At 38.6% G+C, this 25,415-nt stretch overlaps 1 protein-coding gene across 1 annotated transcript in view; it reads right to left on the bottom strand.

Moving 5' to 3' along the window:
• The window catches only part of ARHGAP42 (Rho GTPase activating protein 42), a 168,739-nt gene that overhangs the window by 121,199 nt on the left and 22,125 nt on the right, over positions 1-25,415 (bottom strand). Inside the window, exon 2 of the mRNA XM_054220834.1 lies at positions 8,823-8,918. Within this exon, the coding sequence (XP_054076809.1) occupies positions 8,823-8,918 (96 nt within the window). The remainder of the gene's footprint in view (positions 1-8,822; positions 8,919-25,415) is intronic.

Genomic DNA, 25,415 nt, shown 5'->3' with positions numbered 1-25,415 from the left:
AATAAATCACTTTTTTTTTTTTCTTTCCGCTTCCTTCTACACTTCTGTGAAGGAGTGGAGGCTTTTGGGACTAGCCACAACAAATCTATTTTCACTGCGTTCTCACAGAATAATGAGATAATGGTTTTAGAGAAGCAGTCACTAAGAAATACTGCATCTCTATGCCACTACAAAATATGGTTTAAAATCATCTTTGCCAAAAAGAAAACAGCTTCTGTTTCCACCTGATAGAGCCACATGCGTGGCAGTCCTGGGGCTGAGCTCTGTAGCTGCATAGCTCTAGTGGGGCGTGAGGAACAATACATTATCTTCTGTTCAACAGGTATGAAGTGATCTTAAAGTGCTTCCGGAGACCTACTTTGAAACCCTAGCAGCTTGGATTGGCCCCCAGTGAAACTAACAGCATAACTTCCTATACTGTAAAAGTCCATTTAATCCAATTAATCCTTACCTTAACTAAATTAACCATTAATTTTTGACTTGCAAAGATCTGACTTCTCCTGAGTTGACTGATATCCACAGGCTGTCAGAGGAAGAACAGCTTTAAAAACTATGGAATATTCAGAAATAGATAAGACCAAAGGTACATTCTGGTTAAATCAGAAATTTTTTCAATCCTCTCTTGCCTTCCTTTGTGTCTCCCCCGCCAATCCCACTATAAATTGACTATGAATACAATTGCTACTTCGTACTCAAGTTTTTTTAACAGCTGAATAACAAGACAATGTGGGAAATAACCACTGGGCAACATACAACATATTAAGCTGCTAAAGTAATATTCAATCCTAGCATTTCATAAACACAGGAGATAGAAATAATTATGACTACATGCCAGAGGCCCAATTCTTCAGGGGCACATCCATACTTTAAATGAAAGGAAAAAACCTGATAATTCTGCCTTTCCAGCTGTACAAACTTTATTTGTGTGTGGCTCTTTGTGGGTGCTGAAAGAGGGGAACTAAATGGAAAAGCAATATATTCACAATGCAGCTAAAAATCATTAATACTTTTTTTCCGATTTGTAAAGTTTAGTGCATTTATTACTCGAATGGTGAAACATTTTAATTAGGAAAAATATCACCAAATACTTCAACAAATGTTAGGTTTGCCATAATTGCTTTGTTGAATTTAGGCCTACAAAAGGGATCAAGGACTTCCTGTGCTTAAAACTCTAAACTCTACTAAGGATTTTTATTTCAGAAAGTATAAATCCTTCACCTTATTTGCTCAGACCTGAAGATGAGTATCTCAAATTTAAGGTAATCAAACCACTACCTTTATATGAAAACTAGTGCCTATTGCTCAAGAGATATACTAACTTGACAACTCTGAAGTTTTATGCCTGTTTACTACAGGTGTATTATATGCAGCAGCAGTACATACTGGTTATTTTCAAACCAACTCTGAAAGGCAATTCTCTAGTCCTCAGACTACTTCCCCACAGGCATTCGTACTTCCACTGGGATGCCCAACTCTAGAAACAACAAAGCTAAGTGATGAAGGAAGGGAGAAGAGGTATGTTGAAGGCATGGAATGAGGGCAAGAAAGTAGAATGCACCTACAAGAGTCCAGAAGATCAAACGTAACGATGGACACAACAGAGACTTCATCTTGATCCCTGAGTGGCATAGGCTTGTCTACTTGTCTACTCAGCTGTTCAGATCAAAAGTTGACTCATTAAATCTCCTTAGCAGAATGCTGCAGGACAACCAAAGCTACTGCTGTCCATCGCCTGCCTCAACTTCTTTCTGTAAACAGCATGAGCTCCAAGGCAAGTGGCAGTCTGAGACACCACAGTTTGCAGTCCAAGATATTAAAAATCCTACCACATATTTTAGACTCCTCTAGCACACCAGGGTGTAAACCGCAGTCACTCAAGAGAACCCCTACCTCACATCCAGCTACCCTTGTCACAGGAGGGTAGGACAAACAGGAAGATCAGTAACTGCATCTGCCACTCCAATCTAATTTTCTTCATTTGAATATGCATCTTAGGGTAACAGGGAATGGAGCATGCAGATTCTCCTAACAACCTTCTGATATGTACCTTGGAGAAGAAGAAAAAAACAAGGCCTGTGCTGTTGATCTTATTTTACTTTTTCCTCCTGCACAGATAACGGCCACTGCAACATTATTTTATTTCCCATTTTGTCAGCCTCATTTGACCTTCCACAGCAAGGACAAGAGCTCTGCACTGGACCAACAGAATGTTTGAAACCTTCTCTTTCTGATGCAGATGCTGTTTTGAAGCCTCTATGGGATCCTAACACTAGCATAAAAATCACTCATTTCTTGGAATCAAGAAACAATAGCATTCCGGAAACAGGTGGCATTTGTTTAAATAAGCAACAGGGATAAAAAAAGATAATGGTAGGAACAAATTTAATAGATTTTAAACAAATACTTCAGCATTTCACACCCTGATTGTGCTGAATTCCTCCCATAATTTGTTACTGTTTAACTTTTGTAGATAAAAATAGTCTGATAGGAGTAGCAAAGAACTCTGTCCTGTGATTCAGATCTTACAAGTAGCTTATGCGAAGTTGCTTTGAAGGTCACCTAAAAAGTTAATCTTAAAATTCATTCCTCCAACTGGAGGAAAAAGAGCTGGCAAATCTAGGCAGGTAATTACTGTGGAAAAACAGCATACAATCTTCCTATGCAAATTCACTCTCAGTCACAAATAGCTTTCTATGCTAATTCAAGACTCAACCCTTCTCCACCCATCTAAAAAACCCGCCTTTTGTAAATACACTTGTCTCTAATATGTTCCACAAGGTCAACAAACTCAAGCAGTAATAAAGTTATTGGGATGATGCCTATGGTGAAAATATCCACCCCTTGAACTCTGCCTTCAAGGTGGTGGCAAGATCCTCCTCGTTCCTTGGTTTGGATAAGGCAATAGTAGACCTAAGCAGCTGGAATTAATTTTAGACTTATTTGGTATTTGGTAATTCCATTCAGAAACCTGGTTACGAATGGGAATTCAATGCAAAGTAGGTATAACATTAATCCGAAAAAGAACTTTCTTCGAACACCAAAGCTAACCTCAAGCGATTCAAGAGATGACCTGTAAGATATCCAAGTGATTCAGACCGTAGGTGGCTCAATGGCATTTAATAAGTAATTCTGAAACAGCCAGGCAAATTCAAGAAGCCATTGCACACCACAAACAACAGAGATACAGTGGATTGAAATCGTGATTCCTGAGGTTCCTGATTAGCCTCTGAGTGGCTCCAAAAGAGAGTCTCCTAGCTTGGAGACTGCAATGTCCAAGGACTGATTTGTCAAGATTTGCCTCCACACACTTTAGGCAGGCATAGAGCTCCCATAACTTACCTTTTTTCTTTTTTCCCCCCCATTTTAATACAGCATTGTATGCACAGTTTGTACCATTAAATAAATGGAATCTGGCACCTCTTCATGCCAATTAAGGTTTTACATTGTTGTAAGAGATGGGAGGAAGGAAACTTTCTGATCTTTTCTCTTATTTGTGTAGTTTTATACACAAATTTCCCAAAATATATCTATTTGCTGCTTCGAATGACAGGATGCTTGTCCTCTAACAGGCTCTCCAAGAGGCCAGAGCAGCTGTTAACTCAAAAGCATTGCACATGTGGATGCCCAGTACAAGCCAAAAAAGAGAACTGAGCTTCTGGCATCGTTAATCAACTCAAACAAGAGAGTCTTAAGAACATAATAGTGGACTGTAACAAACAACTACTGTTAAAGTTGTGTGTTTGGGTTTGTTTTTGTTTTTTTTTTAAGTTCTTTCTCCACAGTACATTTTAGTTGATTTTTCAAAGTTGAAACTAACTAAACTTGAAACTAACTGCTGTATACAACAGAATTGCCTGGTACGAGTTAACAGTTGTGTAGATGGTTAGGTGCTAGCAATTTTAATAATGACTTGAGGTGTGAGTCAGCAAAGATCACATGAGCCACAAGTTCTAGCAACAAGAGGAGAATTCAGTTCCCACAAGGAAAAGATACCACATTTTAGAACTTCTGACCTATTCCTTGTGCCTCAATTAATAATGATTTTATAGATCATCATAACCCTAAATCAAGCATCTGATGCTACCTGAAACATCTGCCATAATATAATTCTCTTCAGGGAATAAAAATTCAAACCCAGCAGCGACAGAAATACACATGCCTTTCAGTGCTTTTTCCTAAACATCACACACTAATGAAAACCAGATACTAAAGCAGAATGCCAGAATATCAGAATGTATTTATTTGTCTTGGTTTCTTTTAATTCTGAAGAGCATGGTCTTACACTGCTGACATTAAATCTCACTGATTTATAATTAGCCATAATACAAAATCGGCAAGAACTTGTTAAAGAAACAAGACAGAATTCCACTGAGTTAAATAATAATATTTATTATTTTCATCTGTATCAGCCACGATCCAGGTAACACAAACAGAAGAAAAGAGGATAAAACCAGGGAGATTCCTGGGGAAGGAATCAGGTGGCACAAACTGGATAATACGAGGAAAGGAGGAGCTGGAAAAACCATCTTAATTCAAAATTTTTGCCTGCACAGCGTATACTGAGGAAAAATACACTTGTTCATTAAAAAAAAATAGTTTTTGCACCTATCCCATTGTGTAATATTCTATGTTATCCCCCATCTCTTACAACGACGTAAGAGGTTTGAAATATGTAAAAATAATGTATTTATTTTGCACAAAACTCTCACTGGGCATGACAATGACTGACCTCCTTTACATTCATTCACTGTCAAACTATTTAATCTTTGTGCAAAATATTAATTGCAAAGGGGGCTGAGAGTGCAAAGGGTGATATATCTAAAAGTGAATGGCGAAGTGTTGTCACGTTTTGGCTGTTTCAGAATGAGGAAAGCACAGTTGTCAGTTAAGATGGGGGAAGCCACACCCTCTCCTTAGAGTAAGGGTAAATTACATCAAACCTTCGTTACTATGCCTTTTTAGTATTAAAAATTCACTGTGATTCATTGTGTTAGTTATAGAATCATAGAATTACCTAGGTTGGAAGGGAGTTTTCAGATCATCTAGTCCGACCACCAGCCTAACTCTTGACAAAAACCGTCACTAAACCATACCTCTAAGCACTGTGTCTACCCGTCTTTTAAATACCTCCAGGGATGGTGACTCAACCACTTCCCTGGGCAGCCTGTTCCAATGCTTGATAACCCTTTCAGGGTAAAAATTTTTCCTAATATCCAGTCTAAACCTTCCCTGGTGCAACTTGAGGCCGTTTCCTCCTGTCCTATCGCCTGTTACTTGGGAGAAGAGACCGACCCCCACCTCTCTACACCCTCCTTTCAGGTAGCTGTAGAGAGCGAGAAGGTCTCCCCTCAGCCTCCTTTTCTCCAGCCTAAACAACCCCAGTTCCCTCAGCTGCTCCTCATAAGACTTGTTCTCCAGACCCCTCACCAGCTTCGTTGCCTTTCTCTGGACCCGCTCCAGCACCTCAGTGTCTTTTTTGTGGTGAGGGGCCCAAAACTGGACACAGTGCTCGAGGTGGGGCCTCAAGGCCTTTTGCTTTAAAGATGCCCCTTTCTGCATAACTCTTTAATTGCACAAAAAAATAACAGCTTGGCTGAATCACATGCAACTGGGGCTAATATCCATGTTCAACTAGCAATTAGTATGGCCCTATCAAATATTATGGCCCTCGCAGTGCTGCAGGTCACATGCTGCCACGTGCATTTCAAAACAGAGGGAGAGACAACACTGTCAATTGTTGATAGTTGTTTATTTTTTAATGAGAAAAGTTAGTAAAGCTGGGGAGCACTGTTTCCCAAAACCAATTTGCTGGCAAATATCTGAAAAAGTTTTTTGTAGCAGGAATCCTTTGATGTTCCCAGTTTAAAAAAAAATTGTTGTAGATGATTTAAGGAACAAGCCAGCCTGCTTATTCAAGAAAGTCAGGGGAAGAGCTTACAGCCCATGCACAAATGTCTGACTCATAAACTGGGCATGTTATATCTGAAAGTGGCTACATAGATAAATCTTGGTAACCTGCAACAACATGGAAACATCACCTAAAATGCATTATACAGCCACAGAGACGTGTAGAGCTTTTGTCAAAGAACAACACTTCTATGGAAGAATCAAACATATATAATTAGAAAGTAAGAAATCATAAAAATTAGAAATCAAAGATAGGAACTACAAGAAAACAAGGAAAATGAAGCAAATCACTGGATTAAATAATAGATGGATTAAAATAAATATGAAGAACAACATCATAATTCTGTTTATACTTGAGTGTGTCATGGGGCTTAATTAAAACTCCTCATGTATTTTGTGTAACGGGCTTATTGGAATAGATGAGTTGTATAAAGAGAGCCTCTAAAAGGCATAGGTTACAGGAAATTCAAATAAAATTGAATCCTGTTATTAGAGCTCAGGTTGGCAAAAAAAGGAAAAAAAAAAAAAAAAATTGTGCTTAGTTACTGCCCGCAGACCTTCAATTCTAGTATCGCTTCAAAAAAACCCACTTCATGGAGCTATCACCTCAGTTCCAAATACTTATCATTGGTAAAAAATAAAAAAAAAAAAGAAAAAGAAAAAAATCACTTATATTTCCATTTTGAAAAAAGTTAAAACTTACTTTTACTTTTTTTTTTTCCTTCTTTTTTTTAACAGCAATAATCGAATCCTGACAGAAGAAGCCTTATTTAGAGGGTGAATTTCCAACGCTAAGGTGGATTAGGGTGGATTTCCAATGCTAAACTTGAAATAGAAACATATTTTAAAATCTTCAGAATGTAGTCCCTGTATGAAGCCCCTGCGTATATGGTGATTTTGTACAAGACTCATCAAGAGTATCGCTGCAGACTGAAGTAAAACTTCCCAGTGGCCTGCACAGTCATAGATATTCTTAAAAAAAAAGAGGTGAAGGCAGAAGGAGGCACAGAGAGCAGGATTCATCTATACAAAGCTGTCTTTGATGATAAGCAAACATCTAGCTTGTTGGGGCATGTTAAAGATATGGATAAATTCTAGGTCACTGCTCTACGGAGATCAAAAATTGAGCCTTACCCTATAAAAGCACACAGTATCATTCAAGCGCTGTAAGACTTGAATTTGATTCCTGTCAGTTTACCTTTTACTCTTATAACCTTCTTTGATGTACATGACAATCCATCAGGCAATGGGTGCTTTAGAAGCTAGAAATCCCTTCTTTGAAGCTCCAAGTGAAATAAATCAGCTGTCAAGCTTCATGAACTCTGTTTTTTTCCTAAATAGTTTTAAACGCCTGTTTAATGTCCAAACAATAAAATGTCTTTTCTTTCCTACATTCAGGTTACAAGTAAAATGAAAGTTCTTTGTCCTCACTCACTTCATTTTAAATGCTAAACCTTATGTCTTTTAAAAAGTTATTGACCTATCTAAAGACATATAACTGAGATACTGTAGGTTTAGTTTAAATTCATAAAATATGTACAAGTTAACTTTAGCAGCCACAAAATAATATGTAGAATGCCATAATATGTAGAATGCCAAAGAGCGCATACACATGATTAATTTTTCTGTCTCTTTCCAAGCTTGATACACCTCAAGAATGTATGTAGATTTTCATCTGAGTAGAAGCAGCTCAGTGGTTTCACTCTCCCACTTCTATGTGTCAGTAAAATTAAACCTCCCCTCCTGCCCCTCTGCCAAAGGTTAGCAGAAGACAGTGACCAAATACCAGCTATCTTTGATGACAGTCTCCCAACTATCACAATGTTGAAGGGTGAGGATGAAGCAAACCTTCCTAGTGAAAGCAAGCAGGTCAGACCTTTTGTCCAATAATTAGTAACTCAGGAAAACTGAACTATTATTGAGGGGAGATGAGATTTGAAAATAGGTTATAATAAGAGATACGCCTGCAAAAGCCTAAATCTGAGTTTCCTCTCTGCATTACACAGATCTTTTTAAAAAAATACTAACAAGTCCTACGTTCCCTTTTGTACTGCCAAACCATTTATTTTTAGAAGCAACTACTCTTTAACAACCATCTTCCTTCCTCTCAGATGTTTTGGAAGAGACATGGGGGAGGCCATGTGGTGTGTAAGACTCATGATACTGAATTCAGCCATTCCAAAGGTGGATTATAATCCCAAATTTCTCACCAATAGGAGCTAGAACACTCCAGCTGCTGCGCTACTGCCCAAAAGCATCACTGGAACCGCAGCAATGCCTTGCAGTAAAGAATGGCTGAATTTCCTGGAAACATTTCCGGGATTAATCTGCTAAGGGAAGAGTATTTTGATGATATTAAAGAGGCTTATGTTCAAGACAAGCTAAGCTGTTCAGTTCTGTGAATGACCAAGTTCTGGGCGTGCGCAGAGGCAGAACATTACGCAGCTAGTAAATTTAACTGGCAAAAGTTCAGACAACTATATACTTAGGAATGCAGAAGTTGTAAAGAACATATTCCTGGTTTTAGACCCTTCCTGTGTCTTACTAGGCACTTAAGTGTTTTTTTGCAGACCTATGTTACTTCATAGGAAACTTGTATACCTTTTCTTATCCCAACGAAAACTGTCTGCAAATTAAAAATAGCAGCAGAATTTAGAAGATTCACAGTTGACTCAGTTGACAAAGTAATGCTGAATTCCTCTACAACAAACCAAGCTATATCACGAAGACACCATTTTTTGCCATGTATTTTTAAAGTCTTGCATGTTTTCCACTTATTGAAATTTTTCTATTTTTGTTACATGCTCCATTAAAAAAAACCAACTGTGAATTTCCCACTATATTTGTGGTATCATATTAAATATATAAGAAACAATATAAAATGTTACTGCAAGCAGAGCACATAATGTACTTACCAATATTAATTTCATCATCAGTTTCAGCATCTCCAATACACTCAAACTGGAAATCTTGCAAAGACTGTGAAAATTTTTGCACTGCCATAGATAAATCTAGAATTCAAGAAAAAAAAAAAAAAAAGAAAATCAGACTCACTCCACAACAACTTCACTGGAGCAAGGTTTCAGGCATTTCTGCATGAAACATTTTTTCTGTCTATAAATTTTTCTTTCTAGTATCTTTTTTGGAGAGTAACCTCATTCAAAAATCACCATTTCAAAATCAAAGAACGTGAGATATCCCAGAAACCTAGGAAATACGCTGATGCTAGATTTCAAACATTAATATACGTATTATGTTGACAACTGAAGAACTGGGTTGTCCATAGATCATAAGCACTAGTTTCACTGAATTAGGCAGAGTGGACCTTTGGACCAAAGAAAGATCAAAGCAATCCAAACTTCATAGCATAAAGCTTCATTAGAATTGTACACACTCCAAAAAAACCCAAAACAAACCAACAAAAAAACCAACCCAAACCTAAAACTTAAATACATAGTATCAATGTAACCACATTAATCCATTCTTTTCTAAGTATACTAATGGCAAATGCGGAGATGAATGTGATAATGGATGAACTCGGTCAAGACTTAAAAATGCTACCAGTCCAGATGAGCCCAGAAAACCAGCAACAATTCTCTATGTCCTAGAGGACGTATCTATGGTATCTATTTTGAAGCTAGGAAAATTGACAATTAAGATTCTGGTATCTGCTAAATCTAATCAAAAGTCATGGTAAGGATAAGTTGTGAACAAAAGCCGAGTTATAAATTCTGTTTCAAAAGCATCATGTCTGTACCCTGGGGATGTTCAAAAGCCATCTGGACATGGTCCTGGGCAACTGGCTGTAGGTGGACCAGATGACCACCAGAGGTCCCTTCCAACCTCAGCCATTTTGGGATTCTCTGATTTCTTTAACCCTCTGTTATTGTAAAGCCATAAATACTCATTTATTCAATGCTGGACACAAAATTTGAAGGCTAGCCTTTTTCCTGTCATGAATAAAACCTAGCATATATAAACACACAAATTGGTCTAATGTCCTAAATCAAGACACACACACAGACACACACACAAAAAAGAAAAAATTGTCATTTAAATTTCAACAATCTCCAGTAAGAACCATTTCACTATCCTAAATGAAATTATGGTTGAAAATCTTTTTAAACACCTCCAAATAAGAATCCACACAGTAAGATGACAGAATTATTTAATTTTTTTAAATTAAAGGTAACCACTATCAAACAACAGAATCCCTACTAGGATTTTGTCCTTCCCCTGTATTTACTAAGCGCCTGCTGTTTTTGTATTCTCACATGCAACTATAGAGTACACCAGTCCACCAAGAGAACCAGTAGCCTTTAGACAATAGAGACATGAACAGATTTTTTTCTTGTATTAGTAATGAATTCCATATGCTTATCTGATAAAGTGTAAAGTTACCCAGTGTAAAGAACTGGGTAAACAAATTCTGTATCTTTTTGATAAAAAGCATGGAAAACAGGGAAGAATGCTCCCCAGAATTACTGCATCCTTACTGAACATTTCCTACTGTGCTGTACATGAAGATTACATTATTAAATGTATTAACAAATTAGATGCTAAACCCAAAGTGTTTCCTACTGTTTGTATAGATGAAAATAAAATAGATCATTATAAGCTAAAGCATTCCATTTTATGCAAACACAGCATCTTTCATATCGAAGTAACTGATTGTTCTACAGTTCCTAGAAAGACCTAAACTTTGATTTGTTTGCAGCAGAATGCTTTGAGTTTAAAGGGAAGAAACACAGTTTTATTGTTGGCTCTTGCACCAAGTTACTACACTGAGTCCTAAACCCTTCTATAAAATTTCTTCATACCAACTGATGCCAAAAGGAATAATATGGCCTTAAGGTGATTGAATGAAAAAGATTCTATACTGCAAACAGGAATGCAGAGTTATTTCCTCTGGACAATCTAATAGCTGCCCACAATGACCAGCACCTCTGTGAACGTGAAAGGAAATGAGGGAGCATGGACTCTTCCCCTATCACTCTTCCCCACGTGCAAGGCTCAGTGGAACAAATGTCAAGGGAAAGGAAAACAAATGATAAAAATATCCAAGGTGGAGTCTCCATTTTATATCCTGGATTAGTCATACACAGATGCCAAACTGTCTTTCGCTGTGTCAGCACATCAGTGCTAACGCTCATACATTTGGAACCTGACAAGAGGCATATTTAACCTAACTGGGAAATAGTGGGTATTAAGAACATAGTAAGAATTACAGAGCTCATTAGATAACTTGATAAAATCATCCAGAATGGCACCACTTGGAGATTTCTGCCTCTACATGAGGCCTACTCTAATAGCTTGAAAGTATTAAAAGACACCATATTGAGGTTAAAGCTCTTCAGTGTGGCAAGGAATAAAATAAAGTTCAAAGATCAAGTGTTTCCTGTGACACTAATCTACAGGTTCTGTACAAAGTTAATTTTACCTGAAAATACAACAAATATTATCCTACAGAAAATTCCAGCTTACTCAGACAGCTTCGTAGAGGCTGTAATAGGAGTTACTCTGTAAGAACTCAAAGCTCAACATGGCAGTTGAACCACCAACACTAGACCAAGTGATGCAATTAGATATATTTATCAACTTCATTTTTAGGAGCATCATCACTTAATTACAAAATTCACGTGGTCACAGGAAGGACCATCTGTGCAATAAGCAGGCCTCCTTTAAGAGATACAAAGATTCAAAACTGAATTAAATCGGATTAAAGAGCAACTGCCTCTTCAATCAAGAAGAGGCAAATGATACCTCTACCATCTTAATCTTGTCTGGACAAAAATGAAAAGAATAGAGAGACGGAGCAGAGACCTTGTCCAGCTTTACAAGATGTCATTTATCACTGTATGTTCCAAGTCTTAATGTCACTGAGATACCTCGATACATCCTGCTCTTTCTAGACATAGGAAGGTAAATCATCACACCAAACAAATCACCTTTTTATCATCTGCAAGCTTTGTGGCATTTCAAGAGTTGCTCTTACTCAGCTGTTTATGTATACATCTTGATAGTCATGTCCCTATTCATGGGGTCCACATAAACTAGGATATTTCACTCAGCCCAGGACAGAAATTCTTTTTGGAGCGAGTCAACTGATCTTCAAAGTTGCTATAACAACCTTATCAGCTTTATTGACTGACAGTCCACGTCTATTATCCAGGGAAGGATGGCCACTCATAAGTCTCAATGGTAACATAGATGTTGTTGCCCCTGCTCTTCCGTAGGCACTCAAATCTCTGTGGGTGCCAGGGTCTTTCTATGACCACGTGACCCACCTTCTGGATGTGGGGAAGGCTGTGGACGTTGTCTATCTGGACTTTGGGAAGGCCTTTGACACCATCCCCCACAGCATTCTCCTGGAGAAGCTGGCGAATCATGGCATAGACAAGCGTACTCTTCGCTGGGTTAAAAACTGGCTGGATGGCCGTGCCCAGAGAGTTGTGATTAACGGAGTGAAATCCTCTTGGCGGCCAGTCACCAGTGGTGTCCCTCAGGGCTCAGTTTTGGGGCCAGTTTTGTTTAATATCTTTATTGATGATGTGGATGAGGGGATTGAGTGCACCCTCAGTAAGTTTGCAGATGACACCAAGCTAGGTGGGAGTGTTGATCTGCTTGAGGGTAGGAAGGCTCTACAGAGGGACCTGGACAGGCTGGATCGATGGGCCAAAGCCGACTGTATGAGGTTTAATAAGGCCAAGTGCTGGGTCCTGCATTTCGGTCACAACCCCAAGCAGCGCTACAGGCTTGGGGAAGAGTGGCTGGAAAGCTGCCCAGCAGAAAAGGACCTGGGGGTGCTGGTGGACGGCCAGCTTAACATGAGCCAGCAGTGTGCCCAGGTGGCCAAGAAGGCCAACAGCATTCTGGCTTGTATCAGGAATAGCGTGGCCAGCAGGAGCAGGGAAGCGATCGTGCCTCTGTACTCGGCACTGGTGAGGCCTCACCTCGAGTCCTGTGTTCAGTTCTGGGCCCCTCTGGACAAGAGGGACATTGAAGTGCTGGAGCGTGTCCAGAGGAGAGCTATCAGGCTGGTGAGGGGTCTGGAGACCAGGTCATATGAGGAGAGGCTGAGGGAGCTGGGCATGTTTAGCTTGGAGAAGAGGAGGCTGAGGGGAGACCTCATTGCCCTCTACAACTACCTGAAAGGAGGTTGGAGAGAGGTGGGTGTTGGCCTCTTCTCCCAGGTGAATAATGACAGGACCAGAGGAAATGGTCTGAAGTTGTGGCAGGGGAGGTTTAGATTAGATATTAGGAAGAATTACTTTACTGACAGAGTGGTCAGGCACTGGAACAGCCTGCCCAGGGGGGTGGTTGAGTCACCATCTCTGGAGGTATTTAAGAAATGTCTAGATTTGGCACTTCAGGGCATGCTCTAGTGGCAGAGATTGTGGGTTGTTTGGTTGGACTCGATGATCTTAAGGGTCCTTTCCAACCATGAAGATTCTATGATTCTATGAAAGAGTGAAAACCCACCCTGCTATCCCTCAGTTGCCAGAAGGATGAATTTCTAACCAGCAACTCTGTTAACATTTATTTTCTGACAATACTCACCTGTACCTTTGTTTCTTGTTTTCCCCAGTTCCAAAGGAAGATTCAGTTCAACTTTGCAGTGAGGCATATAGTCAGAAGTAGCCATCTACATACTACTTACAGTCAGTAGAAGGAGATAACTGAGACAGAATTGCCTGTTTTAGTAAGAGTTGAAGCAAGTTAACTGGCCAGCAAGAGGGTGGCTTTATTTGGTGGAGCTCTGACAGAGGAAGTGCTATAAAAGAAGTGTACTACAATGTGACCAGAAACAATAAAAGGATAATGGCAGCTTATCCACAAGAAAGAAATGGAACACTCGTATTGAATATGGATACATATAATACCAGCCATCCGTATCATAATGCTAATGAAAGAGTAATAAAAGTCATCATCCATTCAGGAAAGTCACACAGGATTGGGGAAATGCATTACTCTTTTGTACTTCTTCCTGAAGTTTTAGATTTTTGATCAATCTAACAAATGTTTACTGAGTAAAAATATAGAAAAAAACCTCTGCACTAGCCTAGAAGCCAGGTTTATTTAAGATTCACTTTGTTTCAAATTGCCAAAAAGGAGGATTTAATTTGAACTGTAATATATTAACTTATTTTAGGCTTCAGATAGGGCCTTACATGTTGGATACAGGATGATAAAACTATGATGCAGTCCCTCTGTATTACTAGAATTGTTCTTCAACTTTCTTGTCCTAGATTTGTTAAACATATCATAAAATAGATTCTTATATAGAGCCTTGAGGAGGTGGAAAGAACAATACATTGCAATAAAGTGATGAAACATTGGATGCTATTACCTGAATGACGAAAGAACGAGTATATTAGTTTTGGCACAGCCCTTCCCAGCAAGGATCAAGTTCTACAGATAAGGAAACTCGATAAGATTTCTACAAGTTGGTAAGCACAAAGAATTTTTTTGGTTAGGGTGGGAAGGCTGTTGTTTGTTTTTGCCAGTCTGACATCTAGAAGAACAGAAGAAAGCCCAAGCTTTCAACAGCCAAACAAGCTCCAAAAGCAGAAACTTTATGCACTTGCAAAGGACCCATATCCCTCCCCTAGCAACGGCCTGCAAGAAACTGTTCTCAGCAAATACATCAAAGTCAAACTCTTTCCACTTGTTTACTTGCAAAGATGACTTCATTAGCAAATGGAGTTCCAATAACGAACACTCTTCCTGACTGATGTCAATCATCCTGGAAAAGGTTGGTATCATTGACTGGGTTAATAAAGAAAAACAGCAGTTGAAACCCAGTGAGAAGATTAAACATGCCTAAATGAAGTCCTGAGCGCCAGCTGGAATGCAGTAAACAGGACTTCAAACAACAGACGCTTTGGCTAAAACAGCAACAGCAACATATCTGGTGATCTGACACAGAGCTAGTTATTACCGTATGGCTTCAAAGGCAGGAGAAGCAAAGGGGTGATGGCTGAGCTGGCAGGATATTAGAGGCAATTCCTCAGTCAGCTGAATTTCAGGATGGTTGAAGACTGGAAAGGAGACCACGTACAGTCACCTTTGCTGTTTCCAAACTTTGGGCAGTTTGATTCCTCTAACAGATATGACCAGATGCATTGCGGTGCCACGCTTGATGACCGATCTCATTTGGTCATGCACTGACACATATGTTTATTTAAATCCAAGCATTAAGGAGCCATAATACGTCAATAAAACACAACAGAAACTGAACAATATTGCCAGAGTACTTGACAAAACACCATGCTACAATGCAGAGAACTATTTATCTAGCTCATTGACTTTTACTCCTCAGTATCTGAAAACATGTCACTGTTGTGGGGTGTTGTTACTTTAATTGCTTTACAAATAAATTTATTTTCTTGATTTATTTCATAAGTAACTCTCATCCTGTAAACAATTTTTCTGGCTAAGTTATTTAAACACTTGAAAAAGTAGATTTATAACAGAGACATTACTACTGTGAAACAGCAGCTACGAGCATATTTTGCAGCATTCTTACTGCACCAAATGACAGAAGCAAGGAAACATTTAAAAACTCATACAAATGAAAAAAGGGCTTTTGGTATTACAAATACAAATCCGCAAAACATTATTTTATCCAGAAAAATACTCGTGAAATATGCGTCTCCTTAAATACTTCATGACATGCTTCTTTACTGTGAAGATGAACCAGGAACAGCCCTGGTTTTATTATTTTATATGAGAATGAGCTTCACAGAGGCAAGTTATATCAACAGCCAGAAATAAGCTGGAGGAACAAGAACACCCCACTGAGACGCACTGAACTTCAACAGCTTCTGTGTTTGCTACAGTCAATTTGATTGTAACTAGAACATGTCACAGTGGGACATCTTTTTCCACATCATAGACTGTAAACACAGCAGCTGGCAGTACCGTTATATTTTAGCAGTATGAATGATTAAGCAGTTAAAAGACGCGATCATACAAGACTGCCTTTATCACAACTATATTTCAAATTTCTTTCTGTCTTAAGGGCTTTCTCATTAAAAATCCCAGCTTCACAGCTGTTGGTCTTAATTCAGAAGACAGCACCAAAATGCATTTTCTTCACAATTTTCGCCTCTTTCCACTCTTGATCACTCACTACTGCTTTAAAATCAAAAATAAATGAAAATCAATGGCTGTAGGTAACTGCCACATACAGAAAATCTTCCAATTTCATGATGTACATGATAGCAGGTCAGCACAAACAAGGGCACCCATAAAGCACTTACAAATTAGCCCAAAGCAGCAACGCTGAGCGTGGGGATGTTGGCACATATCTCACTATTGCAATTAATTCCCTCAACCTGACATGAAAAGAATTCTGGGTTTCGCTACCAGAACAGGTAAGCCCAGCTTGATAAAACATCACCACCATAACACAAGGGCACACCCATATCACCTATAGTTAGAAAGCAATTTAAAACGCATGTTGACATACCTTTTAAATACACACAAAAATCTGTACAGTCAGCTCATACACTTTCTGCCACCTTCAGTTTCAAGCGGTTTTCAATACCACACGTAGTTCATAGCCTATACCATTGCATGGAATATTGTCCATGGCACGTCTATTTTTAGAAGTCTATTTGATGAAATTATTTACATACACACACAATTGTTATTCTTTATGTCCCAGCTGAATTAATTTGTGGATCAAATTAACTTTTCTGATTGTTATAGGAAAAAAAAAGGAAAAAAAAAAAAGAAAAAAGAAAAAAGAAAAAAAAGAACTCTTCTTTTATGACTGATCACATTTTTGCAAATTTCTGCAGAAGAATTTAATTTGGCAAAACACAGGGCAAGCTGGCAGAGTGGAGAGGCTATCTGCAGGGGCAGATGGAGCTAATGCTGGCCACTTGCCATAATGTCTTCTAAAGAAGCCACAAGAAAAGACCACAAGAGAATCCAGAATCCAGTGCCAAAGATTTTGCAGCACAAGGGCCATTGCTCGGTATTGACACAGTCTTTCATTGTTGCTATCAATGGACTCTTTATGCCTTCTATTTGCTAGCTTCATTGGTGTATATTCTAGCCAACTTGCTATTCATGGAACAATAATAAGCAACTAAAATAAACAACCCCCTACCCCAACAATCCCACATTACTTTTCCACCTTAGGCTCAATGTCGTGCTCTTAATTCCAGGGAAGCTAATTTCTTTCTCATAGTCTCCAGGGAAAGGACATCAGCAGAATATGTCAACATGTAGACCATGCATTGCTGCATTCCTCTGGGGTTAAATAAAGCACTATAGCAGTTTGAAATTTTTCAGTGTCATTTTCTTACTCATTAATATTTCCATGAGAAAAGTGCACAATTTATTTTCTCATTCTAGTAAGCACTGAGAAATCCCCTTGATCAAATGCAACAAAATCCCCACTTTCTTAACACTGTGATGCAAGAGCTATCGAAAAGCCTGTATCTTCCACAAACTTCATAGCTATTCATACCAACATTTTTAAGTCTGAACTTCCTTATGTTAGAAACTTGTACAGTACTTCCGATATTCTTAGCATTTCCCTATCAGTAAGGACTAAATCCAAAACATTCTTGAAGACGACACCCCAAGAACAGAACACTCATGTTTAATGAGAGGGGGAATTTTAGGCCACGTTTGCATGCTTGCTTGATAAAATCATACTAAAACTCCCCAGAAACGTAACTGTTGAACCAAATAATGTTATATCGCTGAAAGACAAATATCCCGTCTCTCTTTTGGCTATTCATCTCCTTACCCCAACTGACTTTGACTCTAGATGTTGACCTAACCTTAGTCACATAATTAGAAGAACAGAAAGAAGTGAACTTTAATTTAGTATGCAAAGACTGTAAAGTCTGTAACATGACTAACTCGTTTTGACTTTGCATAGTTTTAAATACATGAAAGAATAAAAATGCAACTGAAAATATGTGCCCTATAACCATCAATATGGAGGACAACACAGAGTTTGTACTGTACATCTGCTTCTCTAAAGTTAAGGCACATACGCAATTTCACAGCTCTTTTCCATATTAAGTGGTGTAATTTTATTCTGCTTTGATACTCACACATTCCTGTATTTTACTTCTCATTACCTCGTTGCTACAAAATCCCTTCTTTCTCAATATTTTAGTTTATAAGACTGTTCCACAATACTATTGCATTTGATTAAAACCCAAACTGACTATGCAGGGAAATACTAGGGTCTATTCCTTCCAATCATCAAACCATATTCACAAAATTAATGCAACAGTAAAACCTTTACAAATGACTAATCACATGGTTAAAAGCAGAACAGAAAATTTTCCTTTGCTACCAACTGCGTATTTTTTTTAATATTTTCCATAAATATGGCTAAAAGTTTCAGAAAATATTTTGTTTCATTTCTCTTTTAAAATTATAAAGATTGGCTGTAGGGTATAACTTAGAACTATTTCTATCATGTTATTATATTTTTCTAAATTACACTCAACCAATTTTCATTCAGTAAGCTTTTTGGCCAAGATCCACAGTAAGGATTCCAAATATTTCCAATACTGGGATATTTCAATATTTCTTCTCTGATAGAGAAAAATAGATCTTTGAAAACAAGCACATTTCCCTGCTTTTTGTCACTCTCAAATAATGGGAACTCAGAACTCACTCACCCACGCTCTTCCGATATTTTCCCTTCTGTTGATAAAACTATTCCATAGTTATGAATCAGGGAGATCTCAACTCTTTAGTCTAACTTTTGAACCATTTAGTAAAGCACATGAAACACACCTGAGAAGCAGCTAAGATTATATCTGATTTAACATACAGTAAATAATCCCTCCTTACCCTTCTTCTTGTTTAAAGATTTATCTGACATTCAAGTAGCTTACTTCAGTTGAGGGCTGTGTACCATTCTTTTCCTAAGCCTACTGCCTTTCACAATGCTTTGCTACACTTTCCAGAGAGATGCAGTTTGCTGGTCTCCAACTTACTCTGTAAATCAAAAAGAGTCCAGGTTATGGTGGCACACAAGATGTTGTGGCTGAGCCACGTGATGAATCCTTTGTCCACATAGTCTTCATCATCCACTAATCCTCACACTACAAATGGATATTAACATTAATATTAATATTAATTACTGGTGAGAGCCTTGTGCAACGTCTCAAGTTGGTGTAACTCAAGGCTGGTCTAAAATCTCAGATGTAAGTGTACAACATCTTTCAGATGTCTGTAGTACTAATGTGGATAGCACACCAAGGTATCGAATTCAAGGACACACAGCCACGTGGAACCGCTTGGCCAACACCAAACACCACATACATGCTGGTTCCCCTCCCCTTTTCAAATACAATTAGTTTCAGGTTTGTTTCAACACTCATTTGAGTGACAAAAAAAATAAAGCAGCAGTCTTAGCATAAGATTATACAGAAATCCTAAAGGACTGGAAAAGGCTAGAATATGTCAACATTTTTCCCTACACTTTTTTATCTTCTTTTTTTGTTAGCTTTTCATATCTTCTTCTATATCATTTTACAGTAACTTCTGCATAGCTTTCTACCACTCCGTTATCCATCCTAGGTTCCTAAATTTCCTTCCCTGCAATTTTGCTTTGACCCTCAACATACTTTCTCTTGCTCCTTCCGGGGATTTTAAATGCTCTTTTATGATCTTCCACATTCTTCCCCCACCCCGTGGATGTTTATTTCCCAGAACAGTGTTGGCCTTTTCCAGCGAGCTGGGGCCACAGCCCAGTCTTCCCCCCCCCTAGTCTCTTTCATTGAAACACAGTTTATCAGGCTTGCTGTGTCATTTCTCACTCCCCCTGGCACATCCCAGAGACAGCGAGCAGTGCGCAGGCAGAGAAGCACCACAAAAAAAGGACACAGAAACTAAGAGCAGATGCTGCCAGAGGCTGAAAAAGCAGAGAGTGACTTCCTGTCTGGCAACCAAGGAATTGCCAGAAAAAACATGGGAATTCCCACATTTCTAGTGAAACGTAGGGTATGGGTGCATTAGACAGTTTTTAGTAGTATTTTAAAATACAGTTTTCTCTGGTTTTCTTAGCCTTACAATGCGTCCACAGAAATTTTAAAAATTCATATGCCAATTTACCCACAGTGAAACAAAGCAATATATGATAATATAATTTCACAATATAATTAAGGCCTACGTTGTAACACATTCCTAATGAGCCACAGTTCTGACTATTTGGGCAAGATTAGTTCTGTCGGTTCTGTGCTGCATACACGTACGTGTAAAATGAGGCATAATTTCTCTACTACTATCCTTACCCAAATGTATATCCAGTGGAAAAAATAAAAAATAAGGTTAGTCAGTTCTGGTATGAACGGGGAGCTATTAAGAAACTGCTTCTAGGAAAAGCAAGAATAAATCACTGCAGCACTTATCACGCAGGCCTTCAGCAGTAAAAATTTCTGCAATATATCTTTAAATGCTTTTATGTGCCATGATTTTTACATTAAGTAGATTCCCCTGTTCTGCGAAGAGAGCTGCTGGAAGGAGGATGGGTCACATTGGCCTGTGCTGGCCGGCGGGGGAGGGATGAAAGGAATGAAAGCAGTTATCAAGGCATTTGTAAGTAGTGAGCTCTTGGAACAACATTAGAGTTGAGGGTCATGGGAAACAGAAGCTTCGCTCACCCTTCTTCCTGGCAAAGTTTTCTGCACTTGGGCAACAAAGTAAAATGTTTTGTAAGAACAGAAAGAGAAGGAGGGGGAAAAAAAAATTAAAATGTGTATATTTAGCTCATTAAAAAAAAAAAACTAACACTTTGCTTTAAAGGAAATGAAACACTTTCTATATGAAATTCTTTCAGGCTCTTAGAGCTCAGGAATACAACGCTTGATTGGATTCCTTTGATCAGACAACTAATATCACAGTCACATGAACTACAGTATTGCACATAACAGGGTTGTGGCGTTTTTCTTCCCTAACACAGACACACACACAAACAGATGGAAGTAACATTTGTTTAGAGGGTCAGATACGTGCTTCCAGACAGAGGACGGAACTGAGACCTCAAATCAAGCAGGATTTTGTCCAGGGAAGTTAAATGGCACTAAATGTCTTTACCAAATTTGGCCTAAAGGAGTTTTTCGTACTCAGATAGTCCACTCCAGAGCCGATTCACTACATAGCTACTTCTCACGACTTGGGGAAAGTGGATACCAAACACATCAGTTTTATATAGCAAACTATCTTAATATGCTAGTTAAACCCTCTTCTACCTTCAAAATATGAAAAGAATTCAGAAAATGCAGATATGAAAGCCATGAAAGCACTTAAAAGCCTTCAAGATACATTTTTGAGAGGTTTAATTCAATCACTTGCAGTATCCTACACTGTTACCAAAACACCTACATGTTCATAACTGGTAACTGGAGGGGGGGAATCAGCCAAACAAAATATTCTTCATTAAATACTGACATGCACAACTACAAATCTGTTTCACCAGGTGAGCTCCTGTTTGTACAGCTTGTGAATCAGGTGTTCCCAAGGAGTTTGGAGTTAACTCCAATTTGCATGTGACTATTTCCTTAACAGTTATGAAATAGTTTTTGTACCTTACATACTTTCCAGTTTTATTGCATTCAGCTAAAGTGGGCAAGAAATAAACCCTGTAAAAAGAAGTAATCATATTAAATTTCTCTCTAGGTACAAAACTATTTCAAAGAACAAGCTCTTTGCATTTTACAGGAAAGAGAGAAACTCCCCTGACATTCATTTCATTGGACTCTTTTATTTAATTAACTTCTCAGAGAAAAATAAGGAGCTTTAATGATCTTGTCCTCTGCTGAAGTCTGCCTGGTTTTTCGTAAGTCAAATAACTTGCAAGAAGGACCAGCTAGGCTTCTACATATTTCATTTACTGTTTTTTTCAACTTTTAATTCTCTGGAATTTTGGTCTACTTTCCTGTCACGAAAAGATTTAGGAACATATGACAACATCCTCTTGTTATCTTCCTGGCAGAGTGATATCCTTTAATTAATAATCCTACCATCCATTAGTACTAGTAGTGTTTATATTACAGCATGTGTAATGAGTTCTGAACTAACTATTATCACTCGTGAATGAGACCTTGTCATTAAAACAGATAAATAATAACTAGGTTGTTTCATTACTCTACACTTGGGTCCGGTCAAGAAACAAATTAAATATTAGTAATTCTTTGAAATTGGGGAAAAAAAGGAACAGAAACAGAATTATCATTAATGCCATTCCATCAATCCATGAGACACCTGCATTTAAATATTACGTACAGATTTTGTCTTACTCCTTGACACCATCCCAAAGTACCTGCGAAAGGTACAGGGAAATGAGGCTAAGGGAAATAATGGTAAGAATATCTTGTTTCTTTAAACACACTCACAGCCAGCAGCCCGGAAAAGACAACTGGGGAGACACAGGAGTTCTACAAAATCACAGGCAGTACAGAAATGGTGGCTGTCTCTTCCAAAGTGAAGATGAAAGGCTATCTAACACAGCAAGACGCAAGCTCAAAACAAAGAAAGAAGATGCTTTTTTTGTAAAATGCGTACTTAAATCATGAAGCTCCAAGCCACCGGATGCTGTGGATATTAAAAATTTATGTGGGTTCAAGAAAGGACTAGACAAGTTCACAGAAGAAAAATCCACTGAGAGCTATTAAAGGCATAACCCCTTGCTCAGGAAATCTTCAAACCCCAAACCACCGGAGGCAGGAGAAGTATCACTACATTCTGCCTGCTCTTATTCTCTACCCTGGGCAGTCAGTGCTGTGCGTGAGAGAAAAAACACAACTCGCAGCATAGCACTTACTCATATCTAAGACAGGATGTAACACCAGATAATCCTCAGGTCTGACCCGGCGCAGTCCTTCTTATGCTCTTTGTAGGAAGATCTGGAAGTTTTACAATAGCTTGAATGACTCAAGACATCGTTAGCTGATCACCACCATCTGCTAGTAGGAGGTTATCACTCTCACGGATGAGCCAATACACCATCATGGGTAGGCGTTCTTTAGCCATCTATTTTAGCACCTAGTTTGCACCTAGATGAGGGTCACCTATTTTAGCAACAGAGGACCACCAAGGAGGAGGAGCTGAGTCAGCGCTGCAAAATTAAGGATTATGAAGATGTTCTATCTTGCTGGCTGAACCATAGGAGATGTTCTCCAGGGGATAAGCAATGATGGGTAGTTGGGGGCTGTATCATCTTTAACTGCTCCAGAGCCAGAGGAAGTGGACCACTGTGCCTTTAGTCGTATTACAGGGCTGTAATTCTTCCATCAAGGAATTGTTAAGTGATTTGTGCTATGAGCTATGCCAAGCATAACTTTTAACAGTAAAACTAACTGCATTAATAAATAAATAGCTGAAAAAGTTGATTTGGGCTACCAAGCCCAAATGACTTAAGTGAAGACTGATTATACGGCTTTACTCCTTTCACACTCTGTGTTTGCACACATGCGTTATCCTTACCCTCTTCCTTCAAAACTTTTCCTAACTTAGTTCTTAGCATGAGGGTGGTAACTATGCGGACAACTACTCAATACTTGTTTTTTCCTCAGAGTTCAGTATTGCTCTCTCCTCTTCTCCTCCCACTATTGCTTACTGCATACCATCCGTGTCCTGTAATGAACACAGAATTATCTCAGCCTAGTCTAGGCTGAGATAATTTTTTCTCAGTCTAGAAAGACAGTAAAAAAAGGGTATGTCTGTGTCATTTGCAGCACCATTACCCTAATTGAGAGATGGAGATGCTGAAAGCAAGACTGCCTAAGGCCACACACTGAACTGGTGATTAGACAGACCTTGTGGGTCCCTGCTCCATGCCCATTATTCCAGATGCCATTTCTTCAGACCAGGAGACGCTAACCAGAGCTGGAAAGAATGCAGCTCCTCACACTTCCCTGTCCCCACAAAAGCTGCAACTTTTGTCTTCCAAGGGGGCATAGTTTTAAGAAATAAAGTTTTATATTAAAAGAAGAAAACCCTAATTAAAACAGGAAAAAAAAACAAAACCAAAACAACGAAAAAAGCCCCACAACCTTGTTTTGATCCATTTAATGCAGCTCCTACAGAATGCCCAGTTACTCCAGCTGCAGCAGTTAGTGCTCTGTATCTGTTTCAAGTCAGTCTCCAGAAAAAACGGGGAACAAGCCACAGACAAACAAACATGCTTACTTACTTAACAGTCACTTGTTAAACTTTAGTTCAAGCATCTTTAAAAGAACAAAAGAGGACTGGAACAAAACCAGGACAGAACAACTAAGGTTTACACAATTAAAGTCTGATGTTTCTTAATCGGAACAGTTTACATTTGAATAGCTTTAATATCGGGGGGGGGGGGGGGGGGGGGTGTATAAAAAATGTTTCCATTAGTTCTCAGATGCTGCAGAATTTTATTTCTCTTTCACAAAATCATGTTAATTCCCACTAAATAAGATTAATTGCCACTAAGACTTCAATCTAACCTCGTCACAGCTCAATCTCAAGAATCAATATTCAGGGAAATATTGAAGAGACAGAAAATAGAGAGCTGCTTTCTTTGCATACAAGTTCTAAAGGAAGCCCCGACAGGTTTTCTCCAAGACAAATGGGAAAAATTCCTTCTTGAAAGATAAAAAATGACACTGTAATAGCTGATAACAATGCTTTTGGAAAATAGCCACCCATCTTGTTTCCATACACAGTGGAAAAGTCAATAGTAAGTCAAGTCGATAATAAGTCAAATCAGTAATTCATTGGAAGGATGAACCAAAAAAAAATACTCTGAGCCTGAACCAGTTACTTGTTATCAAAGTATTCACGAAGAAAAATTTGGTGTTTAACCCTAGAACTGTATTTTGACCCAAAGAGTGACTGCAGAATATCCCTGACATCACCATGACATCATTTTCCCTCCAGCATGCCATAAGCTTTGCATGGCTCAGTTTGTTGGCTGGATGGATTTCCATTCAAGCACATCCTCCTCTCCCTTTTCTCAATGAAAAGCGGCTTAAAAGAGTTGTAGATTCCATTTCAGAAGCCCAGCAGCACTTAACGTGTTGGCTTCTCTATGCTCCATTTAATACAAGTGGGAACGTTTCCATGAAGTTACACTTTTCATAAAAACAGGGGAAATCTTAGCAAGATTAAAACCAAAGAAGTTCTGTAACTGGATGTAATTCTGAAATCATCAATTCTTTTTAAAACAGAACTGGAATTCTCTGTAGGGAAAAAAAGTTTCAGTTAGTCTAGGCAACATTCGTTGTTTACAAGAAGCATTATGAACCAAACTGACAGAGCATAAACACGGTAGTCTGGATTTTGGACATCACTTTCCAAATGCAGTATTTTTCCTTTTCATGAGCATGTAAAATGCTTATCTGCAACGGATGGTCCTTTCAGAGCCCAATGTGTATTGACTGTAATCCTGTTTCATCTCCAGTTGAACACGTAAGTAAATATGAATCAATGAAGAGCCTATGATCTTTGAATTACCCAAGAGACTGCACAAGTAGCCAAGTTAAACG

Source organism: Rissa tridactyla, chromosome 1 (genome assembly GCF_028500815.1).
Source record: "Rissa tridactyla isolate bRisTri1 chromosome 1, bRisTri1.patW.cur.20221130, whole genome shotgun sequence".
NCBI lineage: Eukaryota > Metazoa > Chordata > Aves > Charadriiformes > Laridae > Rissa > Rissa tridactyla.
This window is presented reverse-complemented; position numbering and strand designations above follow the sequence as displayed.